We start from the raw sequence: 15,012 nt of genomic DNA on the forward strand, positions 1-15,012 counted from the left end.
ACCTAAACCAGAAGCTCTCTGGTTTTACCAAAACCTAAACCAGAAACTCTCTGGTTTTACCCAAAGGAGTTGAATCAAGTACAACTGGACTTGGTATATATCTGTGAAGACGTTTCGCCTCTCATCCAGGGGGCTTCCTCAGTTCGTGCCTTTCTGACCAGACCAAGCTAGTCTGACTGGCTGGTGATGAGACTCAGAATTTATCCTCTTGGAGTCGTTGTCAGAGCTATAGATGTCCATGGCTCTTTGTGTTCCGATGTTTACCAACGCCCGTCGCTAACAGAACCATAGATAAGTGGCTAAAAGAGTCACTCATATCTATGGCTCTGTTTGCGTCTGGCTGGGAGATCTGGTGCTGGATCGGCTGTGAAAGCTTGGTCTGCTTTGTTCGGTGGGACCCGAGACCACGGCCCCTGCCTGGAGCTGCAGCCATGGAGGAAACACCGAGGGCGGTCTGAAAGGACGCAGAAGCGGGGTGGGCTTAGCTATCTGCTAGCCCATGCAGACCGGCAGTTCTGACATTCATCCTGGCTGGCGTTTGCTCCCTTGGACAGTGACTCTTTGTTTAGTTTGGATATATGTGTTAGCTTGGATATGTGTGTTCTTGTAGTTTCTGGATGTGTTGTTGTCTTTGTGTTGTACTGCTGTGGGCTGGGAGAAACGGCATTTTGTTTCATTTCGTGTATGCAAGTGCATGAAGTGAAATGACAAATAAAATGTTCCTGATTCTATCATCTTAACTGCCCCACAGGTCCATGATATGGCTGGCCGGCCTGGATGATCTATGTATTTGCCCTTGTGTACTTTGACTTGGGTTGCCACTACAGAACCTCCCTGAGCTTTATCGTGATGAAGTTCTGCTGATGATAGATGGGGCTGTGTACAAACACACATTATGTATTAAATGAGTTGCTCTATTCAGGATGTATGGCTTACAATTTACACTTTGAAGATGCTCTGTGTTTAAAATGTACCTGTTCTCCTTGCGTGCTCGACTTGCTGTCAACTTGAAAGTTAAAGGGCTGTTGAGGAGGAAAGATAGACCCGCCTACACTTCTGGAGAGTGCTGTTAGATGTGGTGACCTGCATGTATGACATGTATTTATTCCAAAGAAACACACTGGGTCTTTCATTCCTAAATGTGAAGTTCATTATGTTCCCAACATTTCTGCTGGCACCATTACCACCAATTACAGCTGATGGTGGCACCAACACCACCAATTCCAACTGATGGTGGCACCAACACCACCAGTTCTAACTGATGGTAGCACCAACACCACCAATTCCAACTGATGGTGGCACCAACACCACCAATTCCAACTGATGGTGGCACCAACACCACCAATTCTAACTGATGGTGGCACCAGCACCACAAATTCCAACTGATGGTGGCACCAGTGGAAAAGTCTGCAGCGCTGTGTTTATATATGTCCGTCACTATCACAGAAGAGTCGTGGGCAAGTGTTCAGCACAGGCTCTTCTGGTGTCCACATTACTAGAATGATGTATTTCACACCTTATTTTCGGGCAGTTTGAGGGCATTGTGCTCACAAAAGTTTGATATTTTAATGTCATTTGCAGTGTTCTCATCGTTTCCTTTCCTTTGAATGAGCTAACTGTTGATTTCTCTTTTATTCAAATGAAGATTAATAGTCAGGCCATGGAATCCACAAACACGTCTGTCAGTCCTGGAGAGGTATTCAAGGTATAACAAATCCAAGATGGGGGGGGGGTGCTAAACTAATACCAGATTTTCTTTCCTACTTTACTTCTTGATTAACTTGGACAATGATAATTTGATGTTGAATATGCAAATTTCAAAACAAGATGGTGAAATGATAGCTGTCCCAAATCTCAAGTCATGACCTTGAAACAAATTTTACTATAACCAGTTCTAATCCAACTAGTAATGCACTTTTCAAAATAAATAGTTAATGACAACCGAGCCCACAGAGCCATGACAAAGAGGAAGGCGATGTAAAACAGTGGATGTGTTGTGACCCATCTCTTTACTGTATCATCTGAACAAGAAAGGGTTCATTGTCTGAGCCCTTTCCTGTTTGCACTGGTGATGGACAGGTTGATGGTTGAGATCAGGCAGGAGTCTCAGTGGACTATAATATTTGTGGATGACATTGTGATCTGTAGCGAGAGTAGGGTGCAGGTGGAGGAGAGCCTGGAGAGGTGGAGGTATGCACTGGAGAGAAGAGGAATGAAAGTCAGTAGCAGCAAGATGGAATACATACTATGCATGAATGAGAGGGAGGACAGTGGAATGGTGAGGATGCAAGGAGTAGAGGTGGATGAGTGGATGAGTTTAAATACTTGGGGGTCAACTCTCCGAAGTAGCAGGGAGTGCAGAAGAGAGGTGAAGAAGAGAGTGCAGGCAGGGTGGAGTGGGTGGAGAAGAGTGTCAGCAGTGAGTTGTGACAGAAGGGTACCAGCAAGAGTTAAAGGGAAGGTTTACAAGATGGTTGTGAGACCAGCTATGTTATATGGTTTGGAGACAGTGGCACTGATGAAAAGACAGGAGGCGGCGCTGTAGGTGGCAGAGTTGAAGATGCTAAGGAACGACAATATATTAGAGGGACCACGTAGGTTGGACGGTTTGGAGACAAAGCAAGAGAGGCAAGATTGAGATGGTTTGGACATGTGTGGAGGAGAGATGCTGGGTATATTGGGAGAAGGATGCTGAATATGGAGCTGCCAGGGAAGAGGAAGGCCAAAAAGGGTGAGGGAGGACATGCAGGTGGCTGGTGTGACAGAGGAAGATGCAGAGGACAGGAAGAGATGGAAATGGATGATCCGCTGTGGTGACCCCTAACAGGGGCAGCCGAAAGCAGTAGTAGTAGTAGTAGATCGGTTGTGCAAAGTCAGTGAAAGGATGCATAATAAACTAATGTTAATGAAGAACTAAACATTTCTGTTGGGGGTGGAAGCTCAACTAGCCCGTGTCCTTAATGGGCTTTGGACCTTACATGGCTTTGGCAGGTGGGGCATGATTCTGTCACGTCTCTGCAGGATACGTGTAACTGATATGTGTAACATCAGTGCTGTAACAAGTGCTGAGGTATTTCAGGTAGTGCAAGGCTTTTTTTTTTTATCAATGACATCGATATTTATTAACTGATATTTGTGCAGCTAGCTTACCTGATGAAGTCACAGTCACCATCTTGTCCTGAAATTGTGCAACACCAAATCCGGTTTGCTTGAACGTTAATCCACTGATTTATTTTCAGCAGCTTTTCATGGACAGACCCGTTCTGACCATTCCTCTGACCTAAATTCTGCCGGCTGTAACTGACCTTGTTCAGTCCTGAAATTAACAGTCCAGTCACCGAGGTAGAAGATGACTTTAATGGACACCTAGTCTCATTCAACCAAGTGTTAAGCAGGCCTTGTTTGGAAAAAATATGATTGAAATGTGCATTTTTATTCAATAATTAATAATAAAGATATTATATGTCAGTTGTTATATGAAATTTTAAGGATCTGAATACAAATATTGTAAGTGTAAAAAAAAAAAACCTCCAACAATATTTAATGTAAATATTGGATCACCTTAAGTACCTATGGAGGTGAACTTCAAATTTGAGTAAAAAGTGGGCCTGTTACCCAGTGTAGGTTGAATGTTGCTGTATTTATCTGCATTATGATTTTAAAGCTTGGTGTAAATGGAACCAATTAATTCCAGAGTTGCCAACTTTGGTAGCCTGACCCGAGTGGGATTTTGCACACGTGCGCAATCTCAGGAATGCGTTCATTCGTTCATTTCCTTTCATTTGTTGCTTTCATTCTTCTGTCTCTTGTGCACTTAACATCAGACAGCTAACATTAGCTAGCTGGCTGTTTACATTTATTTGACATGGAGAGAAACATTGCGCACCAATCAGGGTGTAATTTAAGATGTGTCTCCAAGGAAACACCCACATAAAAGACCCAGCCGTCTTCTAGAGTCAAAGTCGTTCGCTTGGTTTAACCATTACTACGCCAGGAAGACTTTTACGTCCGCCTATTCATCTCGGTTGTTGTTGGCGTGAGATGTGCCTTGAGGTCGCGAGAGTGTGAGACTGGTGCCTGAGAGCGTGAGAGCGTGAGACTCGCACCTGAAAGCGTGAGACTGGTGCCTGAGAGCAGGAGACCCATGCCTGAGAGCATGGGACTCGTGTCTGAAAGTGTGAGACTCGCGTCTGAACGTGTGCCTGAGAGCGTGAGACTAACACCTGAAATCGTGAGACTCCTGCCTGAAAGCGTGAGACTCGCGCCTGAAAGCATGAGACTCATGCCTGGGAGCGTGCCTGAGAGTATGAGGCACGCCTGAGAGCGGGAGACTCGCTTCTGAAAGTGTGAGACTCACGTCTGAACGCGTACCTAAGAGTGTGAGACTCACGCCTGAAATCGTGAGACTTGCATCTGAAATCGTGAGACTTGTGCCTGAAAGCATGAGACTCATGCCTGGGAGCATGCCTGAGAGTATGAGATTCGCACCTGAGAGCGGGAGACTTGGTTCTGAAAGTGTGAGACTCGCATCTAAACACATGCCTGAGAGTGTGAGACTCAAGCTTGAATGTGTGCCTGAGAGCGTGAGACTCATGCCTGAAATCATGAGACTTGCGCATGAGACTCACGTTGAAAATGTGAGACTAGCGCCTGAGAGCGTGAGGCTCGTGCTTGAAATCGTGAGACTCATGCCTGAAATCATGAGACTCGTGCCTGACAGCATGGTACTCGCGTCTGAAAGTGTGAGACTCGCACCTGAGAGTGTGCCTGAGAGCGTGAAGCTCGTGCCTGAAATCATGAGAATCATGCCTGAGAGCGTGAGACTCATGCCTGAGAGCGTGAAACTCACGCCTGAAAGCATGAGACTCGTGCCTGAGAGCGTGAGACTCGCTTCTGAAAGTGTGAGACTCGTGTCTGCACGCGTGCCTGAGAACGAGGCTCATGCCTGAAATCGTGAGACTCACGCCTAAAAGCATGAAACTTGTGCCTGAGAGCGTGAGACTCGCTTCTGAAAGTGTGAGACTCGCATCTGAATGTGTGCCTGAGAGCGTGAGACTCATGCCTGAGAGCGTGAGACTCGCGCCTGAGAGCATGAGGCTCGCTTCTGAAAGTGTGAGACTCGCATCTGAACACATGCCTGAGAGTGTGAGACTTGCGCCTGATCGCTTGCCTGAGAGTGCGAAACTCACACCTGAAATCATGAGACTCACGCTTGAGAGTGGGAGACTCGCATCTGAGCGTGTGCCTGAGAGCATGAGACTCACGCCTGAAATCGTGAGACTCGCATCTGAATGCGTGCCTGAGAGTGTGATACTCACGCGTGAAATCATGAGACTCACGCCTGAGAGCATGGGAGTCGCGTCTAAAAGTGTGAGACTCGCGTCTGAACGCTTGTCCAAGATCATGAGACTCGCGCCTGAAATCGTGAGACTTGCGCCTGAGAGTGTGAGACTCGCATCTGAAAGTGTGAGACTCGCACCTGAAATCATGAGACTCGCATCTGAAATTGTGAGGCTTGCGCCTGAGAATGTGAAACTCGCGTCTGAAATCATGAGACTCGTGCCTGAGAGCATGGGATTCACAGCTGAAAATGTGAGACTCGCGCCTGAGAGCGTGAGACTCACACCTGAGAGCGCGAGACTTGCACCTGAAACTGAGACTTGCGCCAGATGCTTGAAGTTGGCAACCCTGTAGTTCTTGTTCCACTTCAGAAGGCCTAATCACTCTGTTGTTTTGGTGACTGACCCTTTCTTTCTTTACTGAAGGCTACATCGCTAGCTCTCCCGCCAATATCAGAGTGGAGACACTTGGCCCACTAACACAGACTGACTGCTGAATTTGACTATTCCTAACTTCCTTCCTAACCAATGAAATGACATATTGCCAATTGTCAATGAGCTAACACTCTACAAATCCTAGCTCTGTTATGGTTTTCCTGTTGTAAAACGTTTTGCCATATCCAACTGCATATGCTTGCAAAAGATTTAACCTCTGTCAGTGGCTAGCCTGGGAATCTTCTCTAGTTGCAATCGGCCATTTTCCCTCAGCTCTCCTTGTGGATGGTAGATTAGGTGTGGCTTGGGCTTTGTTGTCGTCAGCATGTCTGTCATCTTTCATCTGCCCTTTAGTGCCATCGTTCTCATACTCATTTCACTCTCTGTCCTGTCTGGCTACAGCACAATGCATGATCTCTCAGCTCCTATCAACATGTACCTGCAGACAGCATGGTGTGTTTAAAGGTCATAGTAACACTCATAACCTAGTATTTACAGCTAGCTGTCACATATTAGCATTACAAAACAATGAATGAAGTGCAAAAAAAGTTCATTATGACATGGTTTCCATGATCATATTTCTTTTACAAAATGTTTAGAATTTCATCATTGTGGGCGTCCGGGTAGTGTGGTGGTCTATTCTGTGGCCTACCAACACGGGGATCAGCAGTTCGAATCCCCATGTTACCTCCGGCTTGGTCGGGTGTCCCTACAGACACAGTTGGCCGTGTCTGCGAGTGGGAAGCCAAATGTGGGTATGTGTCCTGGTCGCTGCACTAGCGCCTCCTCTGGTCGGTCAGGGCACCTCTTCAGGGGGGAGGGGGAACTGTGGGGAATAGCATGATCCTCCCACGCTCTATGTCCCCCTGGTGAAACTCCTCACTGTCAGGTGAAAAGAAGGGGCTGGTGACTCCACATGTATAGGAGGAGGCATGTGGTAGTCTGCAGCCCTCCCCGGATCAGCAGAGGGGGTTGGAGCAGAGACCAGGATGGCTCGTAAAAGTGGGGTAATTGGCCGGGTACTATTGGGGAGAAAAAGATAACAGTTTCATCATTGTGACCTCATTGCTACTTTCTGACCAAACGATGTCAACAACTACAGTCCTAGTTTGCTTCGATCACATTTCTGTGATTGTAGCCTTCAGCTTCTTGACAATAAGTAGGAAGTGGCCTCCATTAGTCATTTTGCAGAGCCTTATGGAGACGTTGAAATTATGTTGATTTTTAAAAATGACAACTCTAACACTGTCCTTCTGCCTGAGGAGTTCCCTGAGGAGACAGAGGTGGACCTGTTGTCGGTTACCATTGACGAGCCATCACATCCTCATCATCACCATCATCCTCATCGTTTCCCATCTGTTAGCAACGGTCAATATCCAGTGTTCAGTGCCCCTGCAACCCCAGCTGTCTTCTCACCCGTACTTCCCTTCCAGCATGATGACATGAGGCGTGACGAGCTCTCCTCCTCCTCTTCTGAAGACTCTGACAAAGAGGACGAGTATGAACATGAGCGACTGCCGAGCTACCGGAAGCCTGTGTACGAAATCTCTTATTCATTTGTTTGTAAATTACACAAGCTTGTTATGATAATGAATGTAAGATATCAAGCTATTTCATAAGCATGGACTTGTAGGCTTACATTTTAGGATTAATTGATGGTGGGGCGTCTGGGTAGTGTAGCGGTCTATCCCGTTGCCTACCAACATGGGGATCGCAAGTTCAAATCCCTGTGTTACCTCCGGCTTTGTCGGGCTTCCCTACAGACACAATTGGCTGTGTCTGTGGGTGGGAAGCCGGATGTGGGTATGTGTCCTGGTCGCTGCACTAGCACCTCCTCTGGTTGGTTGGGGCGCCTGTTCTGGGGGGACTGGGGGGGGAATAGTGTGATCCTCCCACGCGCTACATCCCCCTGGTGAAACTCCTCACTGTCAGGTGAAAAGAAGCGACTGGTGACTCCACATGTATCGGAGGAGGCATGTGGTAGTCTGCAGCCCTCCCCGGATCGGCAGAGGGGTTGGAGTAGAGACTGGGACGGCTCGGAAGAGTGGAGTAATTGACCAGGTACAATTGGGGAGAAAAAGGGGGGAAAATCCAAAAGAAAAAAGGATTGATTGATTGATGGCAAAATGAATGACTGGGATTTCAGCTTCGACCAAACAATAACGTTCTTATTTCCTTCCAGCCAAACGCCTCATAAGAAGCACTCAGGCTTTGCTGCTGTCACTCAGCTGTTCAGCGAACGCTTGCCCAGCACACCAAGTAACCGCAGCTTCATTAGCCCGCCCTCTGAGAGAAATATTGACTTTGAGCTAGATGTCCGTGTGGAGATAGACAGCGGCAAGTGTGTCCTGCACCCCACTACTCAGCAACCTGAACACGAGGACATCACCTTCAAGAGGTGCAGTATGCAGCCCCGTCTGGTTTCCGACAACAAATGATGGAGCTAAATCAGACCAGCTCTATTTTTTTCATCCTTGCCTTAAATAGAACTACCTCTGAAAAATGTTTGATACACTGGCCCAGTACACCAACAAATCAGAATCTAGTAAATTCTCCCGATTAATTCACATATAAACTGGGAAAAACAGTATTTTCGTTCAGTGATGCCAGTGTAGTAGTATCTAGTCTTCTGAGTCATTATTAAAAGAGGACATGTAAGGGAGTTAAGTGTAGTTTAAACTTTTGTGACAGAAGGGTACCAGCAAGAGTTAAAGGGAAGGTTTACGAAATGGTTGTGAGACCAGCTGCAGCGCCTTGCAAAAGTATTCAACCCCCTTGACAGTCATCAGTTATTTCTGGATTATAAAAGATACTCACACATCTGATCCTGAACAACATTATTGTGGTGAACACATAAGGTCTAACACATGTTCCCACAGCCAAAATAAGTTTGTTTCACTGACTTTTTATTAATAAATTAAAACCTAAAATAGAGTGCTTGTATAAGTATTCTACCCCTTGTGCTCTGAAAGCGCCAAGTTTACACAGATGACAAATTATTCCTAAATCAAACTCAGGAAACACAACTGGACATAATTAGTGTGTGTAAGATATTAAAGTACCGGTTTGGTTTATGGGTATAAAAGCACTCTGTGTAAAGTTCATTAGCTGGGTATGAACTCCATCAGAACATGAAGACAAAGTGATTAACATGCAGAAGGCAGGAAAGGGACACAAAACAATATCCAAGTGTTTGGACGTCCCACAGAACACTGTTGGATCTATTGTCAGGAAGTAGAAGCTGTATCACACCGCCCAGACGTTTTGTAGGACAGGCCATCCCTCAGAGCTAAGTGTCCGAGCAAGACGTGGGCTGGTGAGGAAAGCCACAGATGATCTGGCTCTCCATAAATCTGGACTGTATGGGAGGGTGGCAAGAAAGAAGCCGTTGCTCAGAACTATGCATATAAAAGCACACTTGGAGTTTGCTACCAAGCATGAGAGAGACCCAGCTAGGATATGGGTAAAGTTTTTGTGGTCGGATGAGATGAAAGTTGAGCTTTTTGGCCAAAACTGTGTTAAAAAAGTGTTATGTGCGGTGCAAACCTAACACTGCTCATGCCCTAAAAACACCCTCCCTACAGTGAAGCATGGCGGCGGCGGCATAAAGCTATGGGTTGCTTTTCATCTGCAGGCACTGGGAATCTTGTTCACACTGAGGGAGGAATGGATGGAGCTAAATACAGGGAGATATTGGAAGAAGACCTGTTGCAGTCTACCATAAAACTGAAGCTTGGGAGAAGGTTCACCTTCCAGCAGGACAATGATCCAAAGCACAAAGCTAAAGCAACAATGGCATGGCTCAGCAACAAAAAGGTGAATGTTCTGGAGTGGCCAAGTCAAAGTCCGGACCTCAACCCCACTGAAAATCTGTGGCAGACTGAAAATTGCAGTCCAGAGGCGCCATCCCACCAACCTGCAAGACCTGTACAAGTTCTACCAAGACGAATGGGCAACAATTACTCCAGAAGACTGTGCAGAGCTTGTACATACTTACCCCAAGAGAATCATGGCTGTTACTGCGGCAAAAGGGTACTCTACAAAGTACTGATATGTGGGGGTTGAATACTTATGCAAGCACTGTATTTTAGTTTTTAATTTATTAATATAAAGTCAGTGAAACATAACTTACTTTGGCTGTGGGAACACGTGTTAGAGCTTATGGCGTCACAACAATAATGTGCTTCAGGAACAGATGCGTGAGTGTCTTTTATAATCCAGACATTACTGATGACTGTCAGGGGGTTGAATACTTTTGCAAAGCACTCTTTGTTATATGGTTTGGAGACAGTGGTACTGATGAACAGACAGGAGGTGGAGCTGGAGGTGGCAGAGTTGAAGATGTTAAGATTTTCTTTCTCTGACAGTACTTTCCTCCTGATGCCTCTTCTAGGAGCTGTGAGCGCAGCCTCAGGAGTCTGGACCAGGAGTCTCCCCCAAAGAAAAAAAAGTTGCAGCCCACATACACATCCACTACCCACCTCTTAGCTGGCAAGAAGTGTCCATCTACCCTGCAGACAAAGTCCAATGACTTGGAGACTACCATCTTTTACATTCCAGGAGTAGATGTAAAGGTCAGCTTGGTTCTTGTGCCACCAAAATGGTCCACAAATCTCTAGCTATGTAATCTGTACAAGCCCGAGACACTATTGAAATAACACATAAAGTTGGCACTGTCTGTTCAGAAGAAAAGTATGTTTTCTGTCCTTTAGAACATGGTGCCCAAGTGTTAAGGAATTTAGCTGCATATTGGATATGAAACAAATGAATTTCAGCAAAAAAAAACTCCACTGCCTACCTGGATAAACGTCTTCTCTTTGCAATCCCCCAGTTGCATTACAACTCCAAGACCCTGAAGACAGAGTCGCCCAATGCCTCACGTGGATCCTCCCTCCCTCACACTCTCTCAAAAGAATCCAAGCTCTATGGTATGAAAGATAGTGATCCTCCAAATGCTGCCCAAAGCAAGACTAACTTGCTCCATCCTCCCCTGCCCCCACCTCCTCCATCAGGTATTGAGTGTTTTCCCAATCCTTTACTTGCATGCCCTAGCATTTTGTGTAATCGGCATCCCCAGTGCCATGCTTCCCACTTCCTGTCTTGTGCAGCCATTCGGGCCATGTGATGAAATGCATGTTGTTGTAAGACATGACTTGAGAGTAGTGTTATAGTGTCGGGCTCAATGATGCATCATCATTACTGAATTGAATGTTGGTGATTTAATATTTAGGTAACAGTATCAACATTACTAATATTAAAGCAAATCAGTTGGGTTTTAATTGACTACTTGGAAATGTTGTCTTTAAAGGCCTGAGATCAGAATTAGATGAGGTTGTCCAGACTACTTACTATGTCAGCTGTCATTTGTCTCTCCAGCCAAGGGCAAGGGCAGTGGTGGGATGAAGGCAGCCAAGCTTTATGCCTGGGTGGCCCTACAGACACTGCCAGAAGAAATGGTTATCAGCCCCTGTCTACTGGACTTCCTGGAAAAAGCCCTGGAGACCATTCCCATCACTCCTGTGGAAAGGAACTACACAGGTCAGTGTTGGTGTTGTGGTTAATGCTGATGTTCTCTCTAGTGTGACATACATAATAGTTACTTTTTTCAGTTTGCATACTTGTGTGTGTGAAATGTCTTCATTTGCATGTTCATGTTGCTTCCTCAGCAGTGGCCTCTCAAGAGGAGGACATTGGGCAGTTTGAGCCAGTGGAGCAGTTGGAGGAGTCTGCCACCTCACTGGTGTCCTCGTCCACATCAGCCTATACCTCCTTCCCTGTGGATGTGGTGGTTTACGTCAGAGTCCAGGTACTGATATCCCCTAACTGCAGAGCCCAGGAATTAGAACTATTCCTTCCTATTCCTAGAAATCCTTCCTCTACTGTTTGTGATCATGTTTATCTCAACATTTTGCCCCAACACAATCCAAGAACTGACTGCCCACCCAAGGATATCAAACTGTCAGTACAGTCCATTTAACGTCACACTAAACGATGCTCAGTTTTGCGTAGTGTGCAGCAGACTTCCCTCTGATAATGTGAGATTAAAGATTCATTTTAATTGCTTATGACAGTCGATATTGATGTGAAAAACTGGGAGCAAGACTCCAAAGCAAGAAAGGACATTAAAACCCTAATTTAGATAAAGACTGGGGGCTACCACATAGAATGTGAAGAAGGCAATGACGTACTTGACCTACAGCTATTTACTCTTTATGCCCAGATGAATTTTTGGCAGGCAGTATGAGGATTGTTTGTTGTCAGGGGGCACATAAAGACAGGGTGGTCCAACTAGTCAACAAAGCAAATCTAAGGGCCCCGACACACGCATCGGCCAATGTCGGGCCGTCGGTGAGCATCTGTGACCCTAGTTTTTGCGGTGTGTCCTGCATCGTCGACACTAGTTGGACCCCTGTCGGCAGCTTTTTGGCCGATTCAGCATGTTGATTGGGCGGAGCCCGTTGGTAAGACAGATCACTCTGATTGGCTGTTCAGTTTAATGAATCAGTGCAGAACGTACATGCTAGTTGGCTGTTGGCTGTAGTCTTTGTGGTGTGTTCAAGTGCTACTTCTTGGCCCAGACGGCAGGCGACATGAGGCGACGCAACAGTCGGCCTTCGTCGCCGCTGGTCGGTTTGGTGTGTCTGGGCCCTCAGTCCAGTTAACTCCATGGCCCAAACCCAAGTCCACCCACCTGGCCCTAACCCTAGCTTTCGAGTCCCCTCTACTGGGTAGTGACCCCTCAGAATGGAGCTACAAGGGATAGGGTTTGAAATCTTTACCCAGGAAGTGGGACGGCACTCATTATGTCATCATACATACGTCTGCTGCTCAGAATGATGTTAGTTGCTCAGGACATGGTTATAACGGTATGGTACTGTACATTTCATATTAAGGCCTGTTGCTTGCTGCCATTATCAACTCTTACAGTGACAAACGTGACAGAACAAGAAAGATTAATCTGCTGACAGTAGCCAGGAAGTATGTTTACACATCGGCTGTCTCAGTGTCGTCCTGCCCATGGACATTTCTGCCCTGCACTGATATCAGATGGGCAGGGAAACGTGGAACATTTGCTGCTGGAGCATTTTTCAAGCTTCATACACAGGACTTGGAAATAACTGTACTGTCACACACATGTCGTCGTTTACACGAAGTGCTATTGACGTTGTGAACAGTGAGTTTCCTGAAATGCTTGTTATAAAGAGCCAACCAGGGGTCTGTTTGGAGCCTGCATCTGAAATTGCTCTGTTTGGAGGGCTAGATGACCTCTACCCCTTGATCCTCAAAAGAAACGGGACACTCTACCCTACGCAACCACATGGAAAATGAAGGGGTAGGGCCAAGGGAGGGACTTGGGATTGGGCCCATATCTGTACACTGTACTGGCATTCCAGTGCTTGGAGAAGCCCAGCTCAATTACTGGGCCATGGTACATGTCCCAGTAGTCCAGCAGTCATAAACTCTCCTGTTGAATCTGTTTGTCTGGTCCCTCACCGAAAACCACTTTACCTCAGGTGACCAGACGCACACAGCCCCTGACAGCATCGCTCTTACATCACACTACCCCCCCCTTTTTCTGCCCCCAATTGTACCTGCCAATTACCCCACTCTTCCGAGCCGTCCTGGTCGCTGCTCCACCCCCTCTGCTGATCCGGAGAGGGCTGCAGACTACCACATGCCTCCTCCAATACATGTGGAGTCACCAGCCGCTTCTTTTCACCTGACAGTGAGGAGTTTCACCAGGGGGACTTAACACGTGGGAGGATCACACTATTCCCCCCAGTTCCCCCTCCTCCTGAACAGGCTCCCCGACTGACCAGAGGAGGCGCTAGTGCAGCGACCAGGACACATACCCAAATCCAGCTTCCCACCCGCAGACACGGCCAACTGTGTCTGTAGGGACGCCTGACCAAGTCAGAGGTAACACGGGGATTCGAACCTACGATCCCCGTGTTGGTAGGCAACGGAATAGACCGCTACACTACCCGGACGTTTAGGATCACACTCTTGATCTTGAAGCCCTCCACTAAGATGAGGTTAAAGTCAAGGAGGGAATTGTTGCACAACCTTTGGATCTTTTAAGCAAACATAATGGAGTAGAAATATTTAGTGCCCCTTTTAGAAAATGTTTACATTTTTACATTTGGTTCTTTAATTGATGTTTTATGTCCTTGTTCATTATTTATCAACGTACCAATGCCAACACTTATTCTTTCAGATGAGTTTGAATTCGGGTCATCAGTCTAAACTAGTTTGTACCTACAGCCCTCTCAGATCCGCTTCAGCTGCCTGCCCATGTCCCGAGTGGAGTGTATGCTCAAGCTGCCCTCTCTAGATCTAGTCTTCTCCTCGAACCGTGGTGAACTGGAGACTGTCACGGGAGCCCCCCTCACTGATGGACTTCATTCATCCTCCACCCCACAAGGGCAACACGTCCCCAAACCACCCACGACTAAAGGTCTGGAGATCCTGCACTCAGCAGTGTGTTTCTGGAACAAATTAAATATAACTGATATATTCTTTGTCTTATCCGGTGAATACTTACAGTAAACTCGAAATTTCACTGAAAATGTTTTATAGTCTTCTGAATCCAATGGGCCTGTCTTTTAGCTTTTATCCCATGCTGTACAAAAGTGCTTTGTGATTTTAGTCCAGTTACCAGCTTGTACTTCTTTATGTACTAAACTCTTTGCTCTCTAGAGCCTCTGTCTCAGGTGGTGCACTTGTCTGGAGATGGTGAATTACTCTGTATATCATCCTTTTTTTGCATCTTCCACCAGCATCTCCGCTGTTGGGGAGCCCTCTGGGCAGGAGCCGCCACAGCAGCAGCCAGTCTGACCTCACTGGCCCTCCCGGCAACTCCTCCGGCCTCAGCTTCACTGCGTGCATGTCCGACTTCTCCCTCTACGTGTTCCACCCCTACGGCGCTGGCAAGCAGAAGTCAGCTGTAACAGGCCTTCCCCCAGGCCCCGGGCCTCTAGGTACACACAGGGCAGTGGGCTTCTCACAGTCTGAGAAATTCAGTGCAAGTCCACCACACAGTTACCATTAAAGTCCCTCTCGGGAAATGTGCTGCTCGTTAACAATGCTTTTGTAGCCTCAGACAGCCTAAATATAGCCATGAGCCTCCTCATGGATCAGCGGATTCCTGTGCTGCTAATGCCGGGGGTTTAAAACGCATGCACAGTCTTTGCCTCGATGCATTGTCTTGTTCTCTGGTCTTCAGTAATGCATTTTA

At 46.7% G+C, this 15,012-nt stretch overlaps 1 protein-coding gene across 1 annotated transcript in view; it reads left to right on the plus strand.

Annotated features, from left to right (window-relative positions):
- Positions 1-15,012, plus strand: part of kiaa1109 (KIAA1109 ortholog) — a 244,713-nt gene that overhangs the window by 206,306 nt on the left and 23,395 nt on the right. The window contains exons 66-74 of the mRNA XM_056296251.1: positions 1,646-1,705; positions 7,040-7,311; positions 7,957-8,172; positions 10,168-10,348; positions 10,606-10,786; positions 11,151-11,312; positions 11,441-11,580; positions 14,040-14,232; positions 14,555-14,755. Coding sequence (XP_056152226.1) covers positions 1,646-1,705; positions 7,040-7,311; positions 7,957-8,172; positions 10,168-10,348; positions 10,606-10,786; positions 11,151-11,312; positions 11,441-11,580; positions 14,040-14,232; positions 14,555-14,755 — 1,606 coding nt within the window. The remainder of the gene's footprint in view (positions 1-1,645; positions 1,706-7,039; positions 7,312-7,956; positions 8,173-10,167; positions 10,349-10,605; positions 10,787-11,150; positions 11,313-11,440; positions 11,581-14,039; positions 14,233-14,554; positions 14,756-15,012) is intronic.

Source organism: Lampris incognitus, chromosome 16 (assembly GCF_029633865.1).
Source record: "Lampris incognitus isolate fLamInc1 chromosome 16, fLamInc1.hap2, whole genome shotgun sequence".
Classification (NCBI taxonomy): domain Eukaryota; kingdom Metazoa; phylum Chordata; class Actinopteri; order Lampriformes; family Lampridae; genus Lampris; species Lampris incognitus.